The sequence below is a fragment of the Miscanthus floridulus genome, chromosome 17, assembly GCF_019320115.1.
Source record: "Miscanthus floridulus cultivar M001 chromosome 17, ASM1932011v1, whole genome shotgun sequence".
Taxonomy (NCBI): domain Eukaryota; kingdom Viridiplantae; phylum Streptophyta; class Magnoliopsida; order Poales; family Poaceae; genus Miscanthus; species Miscanthus floridulus.
In genome coordinates, this window is record NC_089596.1 from 25,418,971 (window position 1) to 25,437,816 (window position 18,846).

The 18,846-nt window shown below is 49.7% G+C and overlaps 1 protein-coding gene across 2 annotated transcripts; it reads right to left on the reverse strand.

Moving 5' to 3' along the window:
- Positions 1-4,780: 4,780 nt before the first annotated feature.
- Positions 4,781-18,626, reverse strand: LOC136518537 (ATP-dependent DNA helicase Q-like SIM). Of its 2 annotated transcripts, none has more exons than XM_066512211.1 (9): positions 17,616-18,626; positions 15,448-15,528; positions 14,841-14,904; positions 7,550-7,649; positions 7,366-7,449; positions 7,146-7,233; positions 6,219-6,331; positions 5,883-5,967; positions 4,781-5,182 (listed from the first exon to the last, which is right to left on the reverse strand). In XM_066512211.1, the coding sequence occupies exons 1-7, from the start codon at positions 17,763-17,765 to the stop codon at positions 6,254-6,256; spliced, it is 645 nt and encodes a 214-aa protein (XP_066368308.1). In that variant the 5' UTR covers positions 17,766-18,626; the 3' UTR covers positions 4,781-5,182; positions 5,883-5,967; positions 6,219-6,253. The 2 variants fall into 2 exon arrangements, with proteins under 2 accessions (XP_066368308.1, XP_066368307.1); XM_066512210.1 differs by having other exon boundaries at positions 5,883-5,975.
- Positions 18,627-18,846: the final 220 nt, after the last annotated feature.

The following is an 18,846-nucleotide window of genomic DNA, read 5'->3' on the forward strand; positions in this document are numbered from 1 at the left end:
ACGTTTCCCTTGTTATATAGAGGCTGTTCACGCTTTACTTCTTTCCTTCTTCTTTTTTTTCCCCGATCCGTCTTGGTTCTAAATACTACCTCTAGTCATCATTCGAACATGATGCTCGCATATAAAAATTAGCTTGCTATCTACCGTTTCTCCTTGACTAAATCTTAAAATTTCTTGGCTAGAGGAAGTATGAAATTTCCAGTGAAATAAAAAATACAAATTTTCATCTTCTTAACAAACCATGACATGAGAAATTTGTACGTAGAGTGAAAACCTATAGTTAACGGCCTAGGCGTAGGCTCAAATTGGCAACCGTTGAGGGTGAGAAGGACTACTACAGTGCAAACTGCAAAGCCATGGCTTGCTTCCCATACAAATTTGTTGCTAGAGAGATGGTCCTCACTCAACTCATCACTGAGAAGATGATGATGATAGCAGTACTAAGATGATACCAGCAGCCCTACATGCTGCAATCTCCTCTTTTCGTAGCCCCTTCCCTCACTCACACTACACTTAATTCTTTGGCCCGTTCGCGTGCTCTTAAATCCGGTTTGATCCGCTTCTTTTTTATCCAGAACAGTGTTTTCTCCCATAAATTCTTCCAAAATTCCTTTAAACCATCCAAATTCCTTCAGAACCCTAACAAAGGCCGGCAAGGCTACAAGGCGGCAGCACTGCACTGCGTCTGGATACCATATCCATATCCTGCCGCATCACCTCATGATGCCCACCATTTAGATTACTGCTACTGATCTCATCTAAAAAGAGAGAAAATTCCAGATTCAATCAAGGTCAAACTGTTTTAAACATGATTAAATTTATAGGAAACTATCATTACCAACATGTATAAATCTCTCTTCTTCTTCTTCTTTTTGAATCTAACATGTATAAATCTCAACAGGTATAAAAAGGATATTCCACGATGATTCAATTGATACTTAATTAGTATGATAACTATTGGTATATTTTACCATTCAAAAAAAACTATTGGTATATTTTTTATATAAATTTGATTAAACTTTAAATTATTAGCACTATTCTAAATTTGTACCATTTTTTATCGGAGGGATTTTTTTGAAGTATATATATATCAGGAAACAGGAAAAGGAAAGGAGGCGCAGCGCGCATGCATGATAAGAGCGGGACGAGCGTGGGCCCCGGCGTCCAGATCCGATTGACCAAATCATTTGGGCTGGGGCGGCGAGATTACGGGAACGTCCCCCGGGGTGACGTCACCGTCCTTCTTTTTCTGCTTTGTTCCGCCCGTCGCTGGCTTTTGCCTGCCACGCCTTTTTCAGGCCTGCGCTCGTCAAAAACATCATGCAGCATGTTCGCTCCGCTCCGTCGGTTAACGGCGTTTGTCTCTCGTAATAAATCAATATCAATTAAGTTTATCAGTCTAAAAATCAACTAACGAATGGGCTATCGGCTCGGACAGAGCCGCCCACCCCTGCTTTTCTTTTTCTTTAATAAATAATAACACTAATTATTGTTATCTTTTCTTGTGTATAGTTGGCATATTTACGGGATATTAGATACAAATGATGGACGCGTGGCGGCTGTGTGGGGAGGGAGTAAACGGGTAAACTGTGCGGACGCACATGCCGTGGTCCAATCGGCGACCGACACACTGATGTGCTCAAAGAAGGAGAGGTGATGATTTCGGTCCCACCGCAATATGAAAATCAAGACAAGATGCTAGGGCATTCAATTCATAGGTTTTTATTCCGTGTTTCCATAATCATGCGTTCCAAATAAACTCAAGATCCGTGCATTCAGTTGCTTTTTAATTTACTTCTAGTTCATATATCTGAACAGCAACTGGACTAAACTTTAATTCTATAACTCTAGATGATCAAATAGGCCCTGAACACAAGAGCACAAACTCTCGCTGTAATTGACTACCACTCGAAGAATACTCGGCCGAAATCATCAGATTCCGTCACGATGAAGCTAGCCTAGCCCCGGCCAGGTCCAGCAGTCCAGCCAGCACAACGAGGAAGCAGCAGCAGCATACTACTCCTACTCCTAGCATCTTGGAACTGCAAATGTTTCTAGTTGGGTCTCACCACACCCACCACACATCAACCGTACCGGCCCATGCTACGCTACAGCGGCTCGATTAGACGGGTCTAGGCCCGCGTCCCCACACGCACAGCGCAGGCCCAACAGGCCCCCTCCTTTTCTTCCGCTGCCTGCTGTCCCTCTCGCCGCCACCGTCACGCTTGGCTTGGATTGAACTGAACCAGCGACACTACTGTCGCTGCCCCTGCCGCTGCATCATCACTGATCTGATCCACCACGCTTCCACTTGCAGATTCAGGCAGCCCAGCGAGGGCGTGACACATCGCACGCGCACGCTTGGAGCCACAGGCGCCATCCGTTCCGTTTGGTTTGGTTTGGCTCAGCAATCAGCAGGGCTTCTTGGAGCCACAGGAGCAGCAGGTGGAAAGCATGAATGAAACGGATGGGCGTGAATGAAATCCAGCAGCAGCAGCAGCCCTAGGCGATCTGATTCGAGGGCCGACGAGACTTGCATCACTGTTGACCCGGAGCCTGTAGCATGCATGTATAGAGACATACTGTAGAGGAGTAGTAGCAGCAGACAGATCATAATATCTGCACCTCTGATTCTTTCAGTTCACGTTAGACGGTTAGGCTGGTTTTGATTGGGGTTAGGAATTAGTATTTAGTACTGTAGCACTTTTGTTTGTATTTGATAATTATTGTCCAATCATGGTCTAACTAGGCTCAAAAGATTCGTCTCGTAATTTACAATCAAACTATGTAATTATTTATTTTTTATCTATATTTAATACTCCATGCATGTGTCTAAAGATTTGATGTGACGAAGAGAGAGTGAAAAAACTTGCAATCTAAACAAGGCCTTAGAGAGATATCAGAGATATAATACTCTAAGCCAGATAGCCGAAACAGTGCTCATTCCTCACCAATCATGGCCTCGTGGGGTCGTAGTCCGATTAGTTTGGCTTATAAGTTGTACTTTTTTAGCCAACGAACAATATTTTTCTCTCACAATAAACCAGTCAACGGTATTTTTAGTCATGGCTTATCAGCCAAGCGAAAATAGCACATATTTCTTCTTCCACCCATCATATGGTAAACGACGCTCCTAGCGTTCGGACGTCCGGATTCAGGGGCCCGTCCGAACGCACCTAAAACCTGTCCCCCCCCCCCCCCCGCACGGGACGTCTGCACGGAACGCCCGTCATGGACGCAAGCCCTGCACGCTGCTCCTCCCGTTTCTCTTCTCTGCCCGTTTCCCCCACGCTTGTCACTCGCGCCGCGCGCTCCCCCAGCTCGCCCCAGCAGCCCATCCCCACACCCGCCGCGTACGCCTTCGCACCGCCCCACGTACAAGCATGCCCTCGCCCCCTGATCGCAGCACCCCCATCCGCTCGCCCCTAACGCTTCCATCCACTATCCCTCCGGCGAGCCACGCACCCTCAGCCGCCTGGCTCGCCCCTGTCCGAACAACGGCCCTGTTCGCTTATCTTATAATCCATACTTTTCAGCTTGTTTTTTCAGCCGGAACAGTGTTTTTCTCTCACAACAAATCAGCCAGAACAATGTTTCGCCTTGTTTTTTCAGCGAAGCGAACGAGGCCAACATAAAAAGCTGGAATAAAACATGTGCAACAACACGGAAACAACTACTGCAACATTAGGCTAAAGCAGCTGAAATACCATGAGCATATTATTGCAACAACAAGAAACAACAGCTATAACATTAGGATGAAGCAGCTGAAACACCAAGAACATATTATTGCAACAACAAGGAACAATAGCTGCAACATTAAGCTGAAGCAGCTGAAACACCATGAACATATTATTGCAACAACACCGAACAAACTGCTGCAACAATAGGTTGAAGGAGCTGAAACATTTGGAACATATTATTGCAACACTGGTGTGAAGCACATGAAACAACTTTCGAAATAAAAACACTTGCAACAATATGGAACACCTACTGCAACATGAGATTGAAGCAACTGAAACATACTGCAACATCTCAAGCAGTACTACTGCAACATCTCAAGCAGTACTACTGCAACAACCCAAAAAAATCCCATTGGAACATTTGAAATCATCTGTTGCAACATTCAAAAATAACCATTACAACACGGTGAGATCTGACCCCGAGAGCTCGCCGAAACCCTAGCCACCGTCGCATCCCTTAGATCCAGAGGAGGAGGAGGAGGGAGGAGGGCTCAGATTCAGATCCAGAGGAGCAAGGCCTCAGATCCAAATCCCTCCGCGACCTACCTCGTCGGAGCCGTCGCCGTCGTCCTCGTCTCCGCTGGGGCGCGGGAGCCAGGTCGCAGGGAGTGTGGGGGTGCATGGAGGTTGTGGAGGGCGAGGGACGGAGGTTGGAAGGGAGCACGGGTGGACAGGCGCGAAGCGAGCTCGCGTGCAGAGGGAGAGAGGGTGGTCGCGGAGGGGCAAGGGACTGAGGGAGCTCGCGCGGCGACGGCTCGAAGAGCGGGCAGGAAAGCGGCGCAGAGAGTGAGGGCAGGAGAGAGCGAGGGCGGAGGAAACGACGGAGTGCGACTGCAGGAGAGAGTGACTGTGGAACCATGGGCGGAGCGGGTGAAGTGCGAGTGGGGGGTGGGGTGGGGGGGGGGGGGGGGGGGGGGAATGGTGCGTCTGGAAGCCCGGACGCCCGGTCTATAGCAGCATTAGCACGATGACAACAGATTTTCATCGGGGAAAAAAACCTTCGCTTCTTTCCGATAGGTTCTTCGAGCATTCGAGCGAATAAAATCTAACTGGCCATATGAACTTCGACGATAACACTATAACACCAACGAGATCTATCCTACTACTACCAACCTTGCACATCACCTTTTTCGCTTCTTCGGCAGTATCGCGGCTAGTCTCTCTTTGGCAGTGGTGAAGCCGGCCGGTTGCTGCTGCCGGGACCGGGAGCGCCACTTCCGCTTTCTTCTCCCGGTCTTCTTGCCCGCCAGACGCTGCCAGCGGATCTCGGGATCGGCCCAGCCCCTCCCCCACTCAGAGAAGTCAGAGAAGGGCCTTGGTTCGTTCATTGCCAACAGCATTGCCGCGTCTGGGTATGCATATAGAGGTTGTTCTGATTGTGAGCTACGAAGAAACTTTAGCCCCTCCTCCGTCAGTTCAGGGTACTGCATGGAGACACGGGGCTGCAAGTACATCCGTTATCAAGTCAGTTTTTTCCAGGAATTCTTATGCTTTGCCTCTTGTGGTGCGAACAAAGAACAGCAAAGCAATAAATCCTAAGCAAAAAATTATGCTTGTGTCTGCATATAGGTCTTTGGTAATCCTCATAAATGGCATTCCTGCAACGGAAAGTTTTTGAACAAACTGTCTAGAGGAGTTTCTACACAGCACCAGGAGAACTTTCCTAATCCATAGTCCACTTATGCAATTATTAGTATGTACTCAACCCATATACTGATATGACATTATGAGTTATGAGCCAGTCATCAGTGGAAGCTTTGGTATCAGTCAGGAGTGCTGGATGTCACTAAAATGTTTCCCTGTTCTGCATGACTAGAAGGCAATGCACAACTGAAAACTGGCATGTTTCCAATAGTTAACTTATTCTGAGCAGAACTGGCATGGAGCCAGCAAAAGGTTGTCAACATTATTAGCACCTAGAGGCTGTAGATCTGAAGGCTGAACATGAAAAGGCATAACTTTTGACTTCGAAATAGTGAATGAGATGTTAAAAAAAGGAAATTAAAGGAGAGGAATAAAATTAGTAGTTTCTAATATTCACATACCGTGTAGTGGACAGTAACATTCTTTTTCATACCGAGCATCAAAACAACATTGAATTACACATTGTAAAAAGAACACGCTATAAAGTAAATTGCTTACAGTTTCAGCTGCTTCCTGCACGAATCTCAGGCCTTCTAATATACGGGAAAGACCTTGCCACCATATCTTGTCTGTTGCAGCAAACCTAGGAAGCTACAAATAGTCTTTAATCACAACAACAGTTTTGGCAATTCTAACTAAGAACCTATGGCATTGTTCAACAAGACAATAATTCTCAGTTTAGTTCTAATAAAAATGTATCACAATAAAACGATAATCTAAGAACTACTCATGCAATATACAACCACCCTATGGTCATTGTTTAACAAGACAAGAATTCTTTGTTTACTGCTACCAGTTTCAAAGTTCAAAAGATGGGAAGTCGTTAGAACGAACCTTTTCCCTTATATGACTTGACAACCATTCTAAAATTAGGTGCCTCCCCAAACCCTCCAGCCAGAGCTATAATGGGGTACACTGCTGTAAACCATATCTTCAGTTTCATCACCCTGGATAACAAGGATTTACATGAAGTTACAACAATATAGTAAAGATACCGTGTAACTAAAATATATGCTGGATTGAAAGTAGCTCAATTTCCTTGTCATAAAAATGTAAAGGAGATGAAACTACAAAAAGGGAAAATGTGAAAAATCTTGCATCTTGGATGTGTCTGTCTATCCACAGTAAGTTCATAACTAAAAAAAATTACAAGGGAGACCTTCTCATGTTGCTTCTGTGTATCACTTTGCCTGTGTTCCTTTTATAAGTTATGTGAACAGGCATTTTTAGAAATCAGCCATGTAAGTTTCTGTACAAAAGTTAAAGTTTCTATACCACCGAGTTTAAGCATGACTAGGGGCTCTTGTGGGTTTCAACTCTAGCCTACCCCAACTTGCTTGGGATTGAAAGGCTATGTTGTTGTTGTTGTTGTCGAGTTTAAGCATGAATCACTGTTAACAGTAATAGTGGTACTAAAGGAGGGATGCTCCATGGCAAATTTTAAGTTTATATATAAGTAAAAGGGCTCTTTGCTCCCCTAAAGCCTGCAACTAGATGTATCAGATTCCCTCAAAGAACGAAAAAGACCTTAACACTGTGAAGATGAATGGAATTATCAGAACTGTATCCACATTGTCATTTCCAATTTCAGGCAGAGATGAAACAACAAAGCTCAAAACGGTATAACTAAAGGAAACATACTGGCTTCCTCAACGACCGAGTTGAGACTTTGTAATCTCATTACAATTTGTATTTGACATTACATTGTTAGATTGGAACCAGAATAGTATATGGTCAACCCGATTTATACTGGATACTCACACTTCGACCCTGGAGCACATTCATGAACACAATCGCTTCTTCCTTGAAATCATGCATTTGAGGAGGGCCATTAGTACATATGTCACACCTGAGATCAAAAGTGAAAATCAGATACACTTGTAAAAAATGTCTGCAATTGAGAACACAGTTTCACATGAGATTGCAAGCGCATCCTTGATTTGTATCACAAGAAGAGTCGTGGAGGAAGTAGAAAAAGTACATGCGACATCCATCAGGACCAAAATCTTCGCCGAAGTATTTCACTAATATTTTGGCTCTACATGTTGAAGTGTTCAGAGAATAGCTGCCACCAAAAAAAAAAAAATGCAACCAACTTTAATCCCTTGACATTTAGCAAATATACATGTGATTCCATCACCACAGTTTGATAGCTAGAGACATACTGAAAACAATCACGTAGCATTCTATATGCAGCCTTTGTCTGTTCCTCACTTCTTTTATTAGGAAGGAGTGTCGGTGATCTCAAAAAATTACAATATAGAGCTGCAGATAATTTCAAGGGGAAAAGTGACACAGTGCAGGAGGAAATAAAGAAAGGCTTGATACTAATTGATAAAAGTAGTGCATGATGAAGGTGTACAGTGTACTTTGAATGAGGACAGAAAGGTGCAGCAGGGAATTTTCAGCATAGAGGTCCATTAAAATTTAAGGGCACCAACAACATCCCCTAAACAACATAGAACATTTTCTAGACTATACCCTACAGCTTTGCTCGTAAACTCAAAAACTCAAAACACAATAAACCAAATAAGAAAACACAGAAGTTGTCATGAAAAACTTAAAAATTAATTGGTCCATCTACAGATGCATATTTAGTGGGAATTACTGAACAGGGAACATTTGGTACAAAGATGCCAATAAAGCTCCAAAGTAAATACCCTAGCCCACTGACATCTTCAAAATTTATGATCATGATTGCTTGACCAGTTTTAGCTAGGTTATGGTAAAAAACAGGATCAAGGTATTGGTGTGCGTTCATAGGGGTGAGTGTACGTGCATGTATGAGTGTCTGCGGCTGTACTATGTGTTAGAATAGGCGCCTTAATGGGCTGGCCTTGGGCCTGGCGCCTAGCCTGTTAGGCTGACTGCCTTAGGGGTTAAGATAGATAGATTACATTGATAAGGTAAGGATCACCGTTGATTGGGTGTTTCTATAAACCTTATTGATCCTTGCCTATATATTGTACCCTGTACTGCTGCTAATCTATCAATCAATTCCCGAGACCTATTCGCTCTCATGGTATCAGCCGCCTAGGTTTAGGTCTCCTCTTCCGCTGCCCACTCCACGTGCGCCGGCCCCTCGCCGCGCTGCGCCCCTCCGCGCGCCGGTACCCACCGTGCTGCGCCACCATGCCCTCCACCCCTCCAGCAACCCCCAGGGCTAGGGACGATCTGGACTCCTCCTCTGCCACCATCCAGGCAGACGCCGTCGCCCAACGCCTCGCCGCGGAGAAGGCCAACGAGGCTGCCGCCGCTGCTCAGTGTCTCGAGTGCGAGCGTCAGGCTGCGCGTGATGCTGCCCTAGCACGCGCCCTACAGGCCGAGGAGGAGGCCACAGCCGCGACTAAGGATCGCGACGCCGCCGCCCAGCGCGCTAGCGAGGCACTGGCGCGCGCTGCCAAGGAGCGGGCGACCACCACTGCCGCCGTTGCTCCGGAACCCTCTGGCGCCACACCTGGAGGCACTTCAGCGCCGCCACCCCGATCTTCGGGCTGCCATGCTGCATCACGAGGCCGTTGCCGTTCTGCAGCTCCATGCTCAGGCTGTTGCGGTCAGCAACATCCGGAACCACGTCACCACCATCCTTGACGTCAATTCCGGTAACTTCAACCGCTGGCGTGATCAGTTTCTTCTCATCCTCGGCAAGTTCTCCCTCCAGGATCACGCTCGAGAGGAACCTCCAGCCCCAATTCCTCCTGATTGGGCCCGGATGGACTGCGTCGTCAAGTCCTGGATCATCGCCACGCTCACCGACGATCTTGGCGAGATCATCTCCGCCCAGGGCTCCACCGCTCGGCATGCCTGGCTCGCCGTCGATCGCAGTTCCTTGGCAACCGCGAGGCTCGCTCCATCCACCTCGAGACGCGGTTTCGCAACTTCGTCCAGGGGACCTCTCCGTCACCGACTACTGCCGCAAGCTGAAAAAGATGGCTGATGATCTCACGGCCCTTGGCGAGGTCGTCACCGACCGCACGCTCGTCCTCAACGTGATCCGCGGCCTCAACGAGCGCTTCAACCACGTTGGGACGCTCCTTTGTCGCGCTCGACCGTTCCCCACCTTCCTGGAGGCTCGTGACGACCTCATCCTAGAGGAACTCACCATGGAGACCCGCAAGGACGCACTTGCCACTACGCTCGCCGCCTCCACCACTCCCAGCCCTGCCCCTGCGTCCTCCGGCACGAGCGCTGGTGGGAACTCCAAGCCGCCTAACAACCGTCGCAGCAAGCGCGGCGGTGGCGGCAAAGGCAACAGCGGCGGTGGCCCTCCTAGACAGGGGTCACGCCCCACTGGTGGCGCACAACAGCAGCAGCCACCGTCCGGCGGGCGGCCATGGCCCAGCGTCTACAACCCCTGGACCGGGACCATTCAAATGTGGCCAGGGGGACCTCGTCCACCGCTGGCACCCATCCTAGTGCCTCCTCACTTGCAGGCGCAGCAGCAGGCACAACAACACGCGCAGCAGCAGGCCTTCCTCGCCCAACAGCAGCAGCACGCCCTTGCTGCCCACCAGCAGGCCGCTGCCCTCCCTGCTCCTGATGGCACTGGACAGTGGGTCGCCCCCGGGTATTACAACCCGGTGGTCGGCCTCCCCTCTTGGGACCCGACGGCCCTCGCCTCCGCCTTCAGCACAACGTCGTTGACCCCTCCTACGTCCAATGAGTGGTACTTCGACTCAGGTGCTACTTCACATATGACATCTCAGTCCTCCTCTCTTTCACATGTTCTTCTCCCGCGGTACCCTACTCCTTCATCCATTGTTGTCGGTAATGGCTCTCTTCTTCCTGTCACTGCCACTGGCTCTATAGAGTTGTCTCGCAATTTACGTCTTAATAATGTCCTTGTGTCGCCACAAATTATTAAGAATCTTATCTCTGTTCGTCAATTTACTACCGACAATAATTGTTCTGTTGAGTTTGACCCCGTTGGTTGTTCTGTGAAGGTTCTTCTATCTCGGACCGAGATCGTCAGGTGCAATAGCTCTGGGCCGCTATACCCTCTGCGCCTACCCCTAGCACACTCCCTTGTCGCCCAGGCTTCCTCCCCGCTGTGGCATCGGCGTCTTGGCCACCCCGGTCATGAGGCGTTGTCGAAGCTCGCGTCTAGTGTCTCCTGTCATATTCAGGATTGCTCAGAGTTATGTCATGCTTGTCAGTTAGGGCGTCATGTTCGCTTGCCCTTTCATGAGTCCACCTCTCGTGCGTCTAGCAAGTTTGATCTTATACATTGTGATTTATGGACCTCTCCAGTTGTCAGCATTTCTGGTTATAAATACTACTTGGTCATACTTGATGATTGCACTCATTATTTGTGGACGTTTCCTTTGCGGCTTAAATCTGACACTTTCAGCACGCTTGCTCACTTCATCGCTCACGCCTCCACCCAATTTGGCGCTCGGGTCAAGGCTGTTCAGTGCGACAACGGGAGAGAGTTTGACAACTCTAGCTCCCGTCCGTTTTTCCTCGCTCATGGCATCCACCTTCGCATGTCCTGTCCCTACACATCGTCTCAAAACGGTAAAGCTGAACGTATTATTCGCTCCATCAATAATGTTGTTCGCTCGCTGTTCTTTCAGGAGTCCATGCCTCCGTCCTACTGGGTAGAGGCCCTCTCTACAGCCACTGTTCTGCTCAACATACTGCCTATCAAGACTCTACAGTTTTCCACGCCGCACCTTGCCCTGTTCGGCAAGCCACCAGCATATGATCATCTACGAGTCTTCGGTTGCAAATGTTACCCAAACATGTCGGCTACTGCACCCCACAAACTCGCCCCTAGGTCTGTCCTGTGTGTCTTCCTAGGCTATTCCGCTCATCACAAAGGGTACCGCTGCCTTGACCTCTCCTCCAATAGTCATCGTCTCCCAGCACGTCATCTTCGATGAAATGGCATTTCCCTTTGCTGAGCGCCATGGTCCTAGTGCTCCAGCGGACCTACAATTCCTCGATGACGATACTACTAACCCTGTGCTCCCTCCTATTGGACCGATGCACAAGTTTGCACCGTTGATGTCTCCAGCGCCCCTGCCGGTCCCACTGCGACTGTGCCTGGGGCGCCCCTGCCTGCTGATGATGCTGATGATCCACCGGCGCCCGCGCTCTACATTCCACCAGCGCTGCAGGCGTCGGGGACACCTACCGCGCCACGCGCAGCCACCAGGACCACCTCTCCCGTGCCACGCGCGGCCACGGCGTTGCCCAACACGCCTGGAGAGGCCTCCCCGCTCTACATCCCGCCTGCCCTGCGTGCAGGCGCAGGACCCCCGCCCAGGTTCCCACCTCTCCGATCGGATCGGGCCTTCACGTACCACTACACGCGTCGACCCCGACCGCTGGCTACTCCTGTACAAGCCGCCCCGACACCGCCTGCTCCGGCTGCTCCTGCACTGGCCGCCCCGCTACCCAAGGGCGGCGTTGCTGTCACTCCAGCGACGAACTAGCACGCTATGGGCACGCAGTCGAAGAGCGGCTATCGGATGCCTACCGCCTACCACGCCGCCCCCCCTCTCTGCAGTGCCAAAGACCTTTCGTAGCGCTCTCGCTGACCCCAATTGGCGAGCGGCTATGGAAGAAGAACACAGTGCTCTCTTGCAGAATCACACTTGGGACCTCGTGCCTCAACCTCCTCGGGCCAACGTCGTCACTGGAAAGTGGATTTTCAAGCACAAGTTTCAGTCCGATGGCTCCCTTGAGCGGTACAAGGCACGCTGGGTTCTTCGTGGCTTTACCCAGCGGCCTGGTGTTGACTTCGATGAGACGTTCAGTCCTGTGGTGAAGCCCGCTACTGTCCGCACGGCGCTCTCCTTGGCGCTCTCTCGCACCTGGCCCATCCACCAGCTAGATGTGAAGAACGCCTTCCTTCATGGCAATCTGTGTGAGATTGTGTATTGCCAGCAGCCGTCCGTGTTCGAAGATCCAGCTCACCCGGACTTTGTCTGCCTTCTGAAGAAATCCCTATACGGCCTGAAGCAGGCTCCTCGCGCATGGTACAGCCGGATGGCCTCATTCCTGCTGTCTATTAGGTTTGTTGAAGCCAAGTCAGACACCTCACTTTTTATTTACCAGCGTGGATCAGATACAGCCTACCTGTTGCTCTATGTGGATGACATTGTCCTCACAGCTTCCTCACCTGGTCTCCTTCGGCGGATTATCTCAGCGCTTCAGCAGGAGTTCGCCATGAAAGACCTCGGTGCATTGCATCACTTCCTTGGTATGCAGGTTCAACGAAGTGGTGATGGCCTCCTCTCACAGCAACAGTATATGCTGGACATTCTGGAACGTGCAGGGATGACAGAGTGCAAGCCGTGCTCCACTCCAGTTGACACCAATCCGAAGGTTGCTGCAGCTGATGGGGCCCCTATGTCTGATGCTACAGACTTCCGCAGCCTTGCCGGAGCTCTCCAGTACCTGACGTTCACCCGCCCAGACATTGCATATGCAGTTCAGCAGGTCTGCCTCCACATGTATGATCCTCGTGAGCCTCACCTTGCTGCCCTGAAGAGGATTCTTTGCTACGTTCGAGGCACTCTTCACCTTGGTCTCCTGCTGCGACCGTCTACTTCGACTGATCTTGTCGCTACACCGACGCTGGCTGGGCTGGTTGTCCGGACACTCGCAAGTCCACCTCAGGCTATGCGGTGTTCCTTGGCGACAACCTTGTTTCCTGGTCCTCGAAGCGCCAGAACACAGTGTCAAGATCCAGTGCTGAAGCCGAGTATCGTGCGTTGGCCAACGGAGTTGCAGAGGCTACTTGGCTCCGCCAGCTACTTCTGGAGCTGCATGCCCCTCTACGACGCGCCACACTGGTGTATTATGACAACATCAGTGCCGTCTACATGACCTCCAACCCGGTTCAGCATCAGCGCACCAAGCACATCGAGATCGATCTTCACTTCGTCCGGGAGCGAGTCGTCGTTGGTGATCTTCGTGTTCTGCATGTTCCCACCTCTTCGCAATATGCAGATATCTGCACCAAAGGGCTGCCTACTTTAGTTTTCACGGAGTTTAGGTCCAGTCTAAACATGCAGAATGACTGATGATTCGACTGCGGGGGCGTGTTAGAATAGGCGCCCTAATGGGCTGGCCTTGGGCCTGGCGCCTAGCCTGTTAGGCTGGCTGCCTTAGGGGTTAAGATAGATAGATTACATTGATAAGGTAAGGATCACCGTTGATTGGGTGTTTCTATAAACCCTATTGATCCTTGCCTATATATTGTACCCTGTACTGTTGCTAATCTATCAATCAATTCCCGAGACCTATTCGCTCTCACTATGATTCGCACAAAAAAAAGATCCTGTGTACGTATGAGCAATGCCGGAAGCGCAAGGAGGCGACCCAGGATCAGGATGCAGCGCAGAGCACACACAAAGTGGCTGAGTTCTCAGGGAGTCAGAGTCCTAGGTGCTTTTATTTAGGAGCAATGTTTTCAAGTCATCCAGTCGAACTTAGTCGCCATGGGACCGACTAGGACGATTAATCACGATTAATCGCGATTAATCGGACGACTTGTACAAGTCGATGGTACCCCTAATCAGTCAGCAGGGACCGATTAGGACGATTAATCGTGATTAATCGCGATTAATCGGACGACTTGAAAACATTGTTTAGGAGATATTTGGGTTCGAGTTCGGTCTCCTCACATTGCACAAGAGAGGGTAAGGCTTGCCACTGACACCCTTCCCCAGACCCCGCACAGAGCGGAAGCTCTCTGCACTGGGTATGCCCCTTATATTTAGGAGATACTCCCTCCGTCCCCGAATATAAGGCATGCACGTATTTCAAAATTCAAACTTTGTTATCTTTGACTAACAACTAGCCTAATCATATCAAATGTTTGTATTACAAAAGTAGTTACTTTAGATTTGTATTTAGAAATACCTTCTACTGATCAAACTTTTGTTCCTATAAATTATATATTATAAGAGAAATTATAGGTCAAAATATGTTCTTGAAGACCGCACCAAGTCAAATCGCGCCTTATATTCAGGGAGTATGTTAGTCAGTTTTAGTTAGAGATATTAGCAGATTGGATTAGAATATGATTAAAGTCATATGGAGGAAGGACTTGTAACTTGGCCTCGTATCCACGTCATGGCTGGCACCTAAACGTCGGCCCCGTGGTCCAAGTCCTCACCCTTCCACCTCCTACTACTACGCATTGTGCCATCCACCGGCAACCAACCATCCACCGCCATCTCAACTGGTATCATATTCCTCTGGTCCCGATCCCCTGGCTCAACCACTCTAAATACCTTTACTTAGGAGGCCCATTGTCAACAAAAGTGATGCCTGGAGGTGAAGGCTTCATGTAGTAGTTGCAGCCTTGCAGGTAAACATAAATAATACATGTAACTAGCGTATATGATTCATCAATCATCATATTCTTCAGAGTCTACAAACAGGTGAGAAACATCATGTCTACGAAAACTGTAACAAATCTGAAGCATCACAACTCACTGCAATCTGAGAGCTTTCCATCTCTACCAGCACGACCAGCTTCTTGATAATATGTTTTTAAACTCTGAACAGATCAATTAAACACTGGTGAGAACTCAGACAGAAGTCAAAAACATGAAACGAAAGAAAGGCTAAGCCAATAGGGGATGTATCTGAAAACCTAAATTCTAAGAGAGCCTGTATTCTACTAATCAAATCATACTGTTTCTGCCGTGATGTTTCATCAAGAATCTAAATTGGCAGCCTGGCGTAAGCCTTTTTAGCACATGCAGCCATATGATCCCTTAACAACCAAAAAAGAAAGCCAAAAAGGGAACTAGAGAAGCAATAAACAGTCAACGCCCAAAATTTTCATATTGTGCTATGACAACTGCCACTACTGTAAACTCCTAAGTTGAAGGCACACATTTGCATGTTCAGGTGTAGCCATTGGATAAACATAATAGATATTTTTGTAAACAAGTTTGTACGGTATCCGCTTCTCTGATTTATGAACAGAACAATTTATCATGCATTTTCACCAAACAGGAGTGTGAAATGACATGAACAGGATTGCAGGAAAATTGAGTCTGGAAGTTAATTAGGAAGTACTAAAGGCTATACTAACCTGTGGGAAACCATAGTGAATAATTCGCCTGACATTTGATTTGTCAATTCCCATGCCAAATGCTATGGTAGCCACCACAACCTACATAGAGGGAAAGGTCACTAGAGTAGAGGGAAATAACAGTAGGGTTCAACATAAGTGTGGCAGATGTACAGCACATATGGAAAACTTCTATGGGCATAACAGTTACGAGAACAGGAACCTTTCAAACAAACAGAGATGTGAAAAGTGATTTTGCTGATGGCTCTGAACTTATGTAACTAAAGGAACTACATAGGACTGTAAGATTTCAAAGATCTCTACAAGCTAGAACAGTATATTACTAAACAAACACTTCGGCACTGCAATACTGCATACAGGTGAAATAACTTGTGCGCCAATATTTCAATACCGCTACATATCACAAAGTTTATCTTAGTTCTGTAATTTGGTAAAAAAGGCCACCAGACATAGTATAAGATCCATATAGCAAGAACTCACAAATACTGACTACATATAGTGAAGACTGAAGATTAACTGAGTACTGAAGCATGGACCACACCATATCAGGATTCAGGATTTCAGTTCATTTCTCATTTTAATTCAAGCCATTTTCTCATGGACTAGCACAGCCTAGTAAACAAAAGTGAACGAGCAATAGGCACTAAGAAATAGTATTATTGAAATATCAAAAGAGCTTGCTCATGTGAAACATATAGGATGATATGGGTGTGGATTTAATTGGACAAGTCCAGACCTATCCATGCCAACTGCATCCCAAGACAAGTACCCCTTACACATCCATTCAGTACTCAAAAAGTCACATGCTACGAACAATAAGTTACCAATCTTTGAAGAAAGGAGTAAATAAGAAATATACACATCAACCATCTACTACTTCAGGATCTCTAACTGAAAATGCAAAGCTCTATTTCATGCACATTGATGTTTCAAAGACAAAAGGCAGAAAATGAGCACATAGAAATTTGATCTAATAATGAAGAGGTGCAACCTTCTTTTTTCGAGAACGTGCATGGCACGTGTTTCATTAAGAAGAAGTTTTAGAAAAGTTACACGCCCGTCATCACATCACGGCGAGATACCATTAGTGATGAGGTTGAACATAAACAAAAGGCACCGCTAAGCGGTGGAACACACACTGTTGTGACTAAGAAACTAAATGTGCGACCGAAGAGCTTGCTCTACGCTGCCGTCTAGGCGACAACCATGAAGCGACGGAGAGCCATCCCGTGCTCAGGACGGCTGCGGCGCCGCCCGCCCCTTGCGGGCACCAGCCTTGGGGAAGAGCTCCCACATTGCTGCGTGCTTGGAGGAAGACAATGGCTCTGCAAACGTCTCATGGAACCGATCCGCGATGGACGCATCAGGCGTTGCCGGTGATATCCGTGGTGCGCGTGCCGAGGAAGGCCGCCACTTGTTGAGCATCACCCGCTTGGCCTGCTTCTCCGGCTGCGGGTCACGGTAGACGGATTTGGCTGCGAGTCTGTCGCTGCGCCGTGGCACCAGAGCTTCATCACACGTGCGCGAGACGCGGAGGCGCGGCGGGGACTGAATCAGCGACTCCGTGAGCGGCAACTTGAGGCTAGCAATGAAGTCATGTACTGAATTGAGTTGGACTGTGGGAGATCCTGCAACAGATGGGCAACAGTCGTCATGGGCCAAGGTGTCCCCGACGGTAGGCTGTGCAGGCTCCTCGTTGTGGGCTTCAAAGTGTAGGCTCCCGACGGTAGGCTGGACAGGAAGTGAGTCCACCACCGTAGGAAGGGGCCCAAGTTGGTCCAGCCCATCTCCAGAAATGTTGTCACCCTCGTTGGGATGGCAGAGGCTAACTGAACCAGCCGAGCGTCCTGTTGTGTTCGCGATTAGCGACCCTCCGCGAACAACGGGCAGAACCACAGGCCATGCAGTGAGCTCATGCTCGTCAGCCACCAACCCCGACGCCCAGGACGTCTGCGGATGGGCGCTTTGCAGCGACATTTCCAGCTCCATGACCAAAAGTGGCTGCTCAACTGCCACCAGGCATGGTGAAGAGCGCTCGGGGCCCTCCGTGTCAGCGACAAGAAGCATTGGGTCCATCCTGGGAGGCGGCGGTTCCAGTTGCGGGAGGATTCGAAATTCGAAATCCTAGGATGCCTCGGTCGACTGGGAGGAGGAAGACGACACCGTACCTGACGTGCGTGGTCGAGACGACCAAGTACCGTGGCCAGGTTGGACCGGGCAGGGAATCTCGCCAACAACGATAGGTGGCGCTTGCTGGAACGTTGGGCCCCACCCTGGCCCAAGCTGCGGGTCGGGCACGTCGCCGGAGTCTTGGCCATCGTCGGCGTTGCCGAACCGGTGTTGACGCGGCCATGGCCCTGAACTGCCTCGGCTTCCCCTGTTCATCCAGTCGGTGTCGTTGCCGAACCGGTGACGACGTTGGTGATGGAGCGGACTGCCCCCATCTGTGCCTGATGCCTGACGATGCAGTGAACGACCGCGTCTGCAAGCTCTCGCGCGGTGCTCCGTGCGTCTGCAGATCAGGCAGCGCGAAGGGAAGCGGCACCGGGAGGCGACATGCCCCTCGGCGAGGCAGTTGAAGCAGAGGCCTATTGGAGCCGGGGGGACTGGACGCTGCCAGCGTGGAGGTGGGCGCCCGCGTCTGCGGCAGCAGCGGCGTTGGTTCTGCGTGTGCGGCAGTACCATCTGCCAGCCATCAGCGTCCGGCGCAGGCAGCCGGTGGTGCACCGGGATCCGCCGGCGGCGCCTTGCTCCCCGACCGGAAGCGCCGCGGCCGCCCGCTTACGACGACGACGCAGGTGGCGGCGCCTTGGTGCCTGGCTCGCAGCCACGACCCGTGAAGGCCCGGCGGCGCAGGGGGCCGGGTTCGCAACGTTCTCGGGAGGGTTCTCCGCGACGGGGGCGGCCAGGATCTTCCCAGCGGCGCCTTGCTCCCCAGCCGGAAGCGCTGCTGCAGCCCGCATGCGACGACGGCGCCTTGGTGCCTGGCCCGCACCCGCGGCTCGTGACCCGGCGGCGCGGGGGACCAGGTGCGCAACGTCCTAAGGAGGGGTCTCCTTGACGGGGGCGGCCGAGAGGGCCCGCCGAGCGGCCTCCAGGTACGGAGAGGGGGAGCGCTCGCCATCAGATTCGTCGGAGAGGAAACAAGAATCCTCCATCCAACGCAAGCGGCGCATATGCTTGCTGCTCTCGGTAGTTTGTGTTCTGTGGATGATGACCAGAATCCGGTCCCTATCCCTCTTTGGAAAAAATCTACTTAACCCCCATCTATCAATCATGGTCCATAAATCTACTTAACCCCCCACCTATCAATCATAGTCCCTATCCCTTTTTGTATTCGGTATGTAATTGCTGATGATTCAGCTTCGTCTCAGTAATGGAAATTCATATTTCCCCTAA

Coding starts and splice junctions, on each gene's coding strand:
- LOC136518537 (XM_066512211.1), bottom strand. CDS start 17,765: ATGGCCAAGACTCCGGCGACGTGCCCGACCCGCAGCTTGGGCCAGGGT. Junction 15,529..17,615: donor GTCTCGACCACGCACGTCAG/GTACGGTGTCGT, acceptor CCCTCTATGTAG/GTTGTGGTGGCTACCATAGC. Junction 7,234..7,365: donor GGTCCTGATGGATGTCGCAT/GTACTTTTTCTA, acceptor TTTTGATCTCAG/GTGTGACATATGTACTAATG.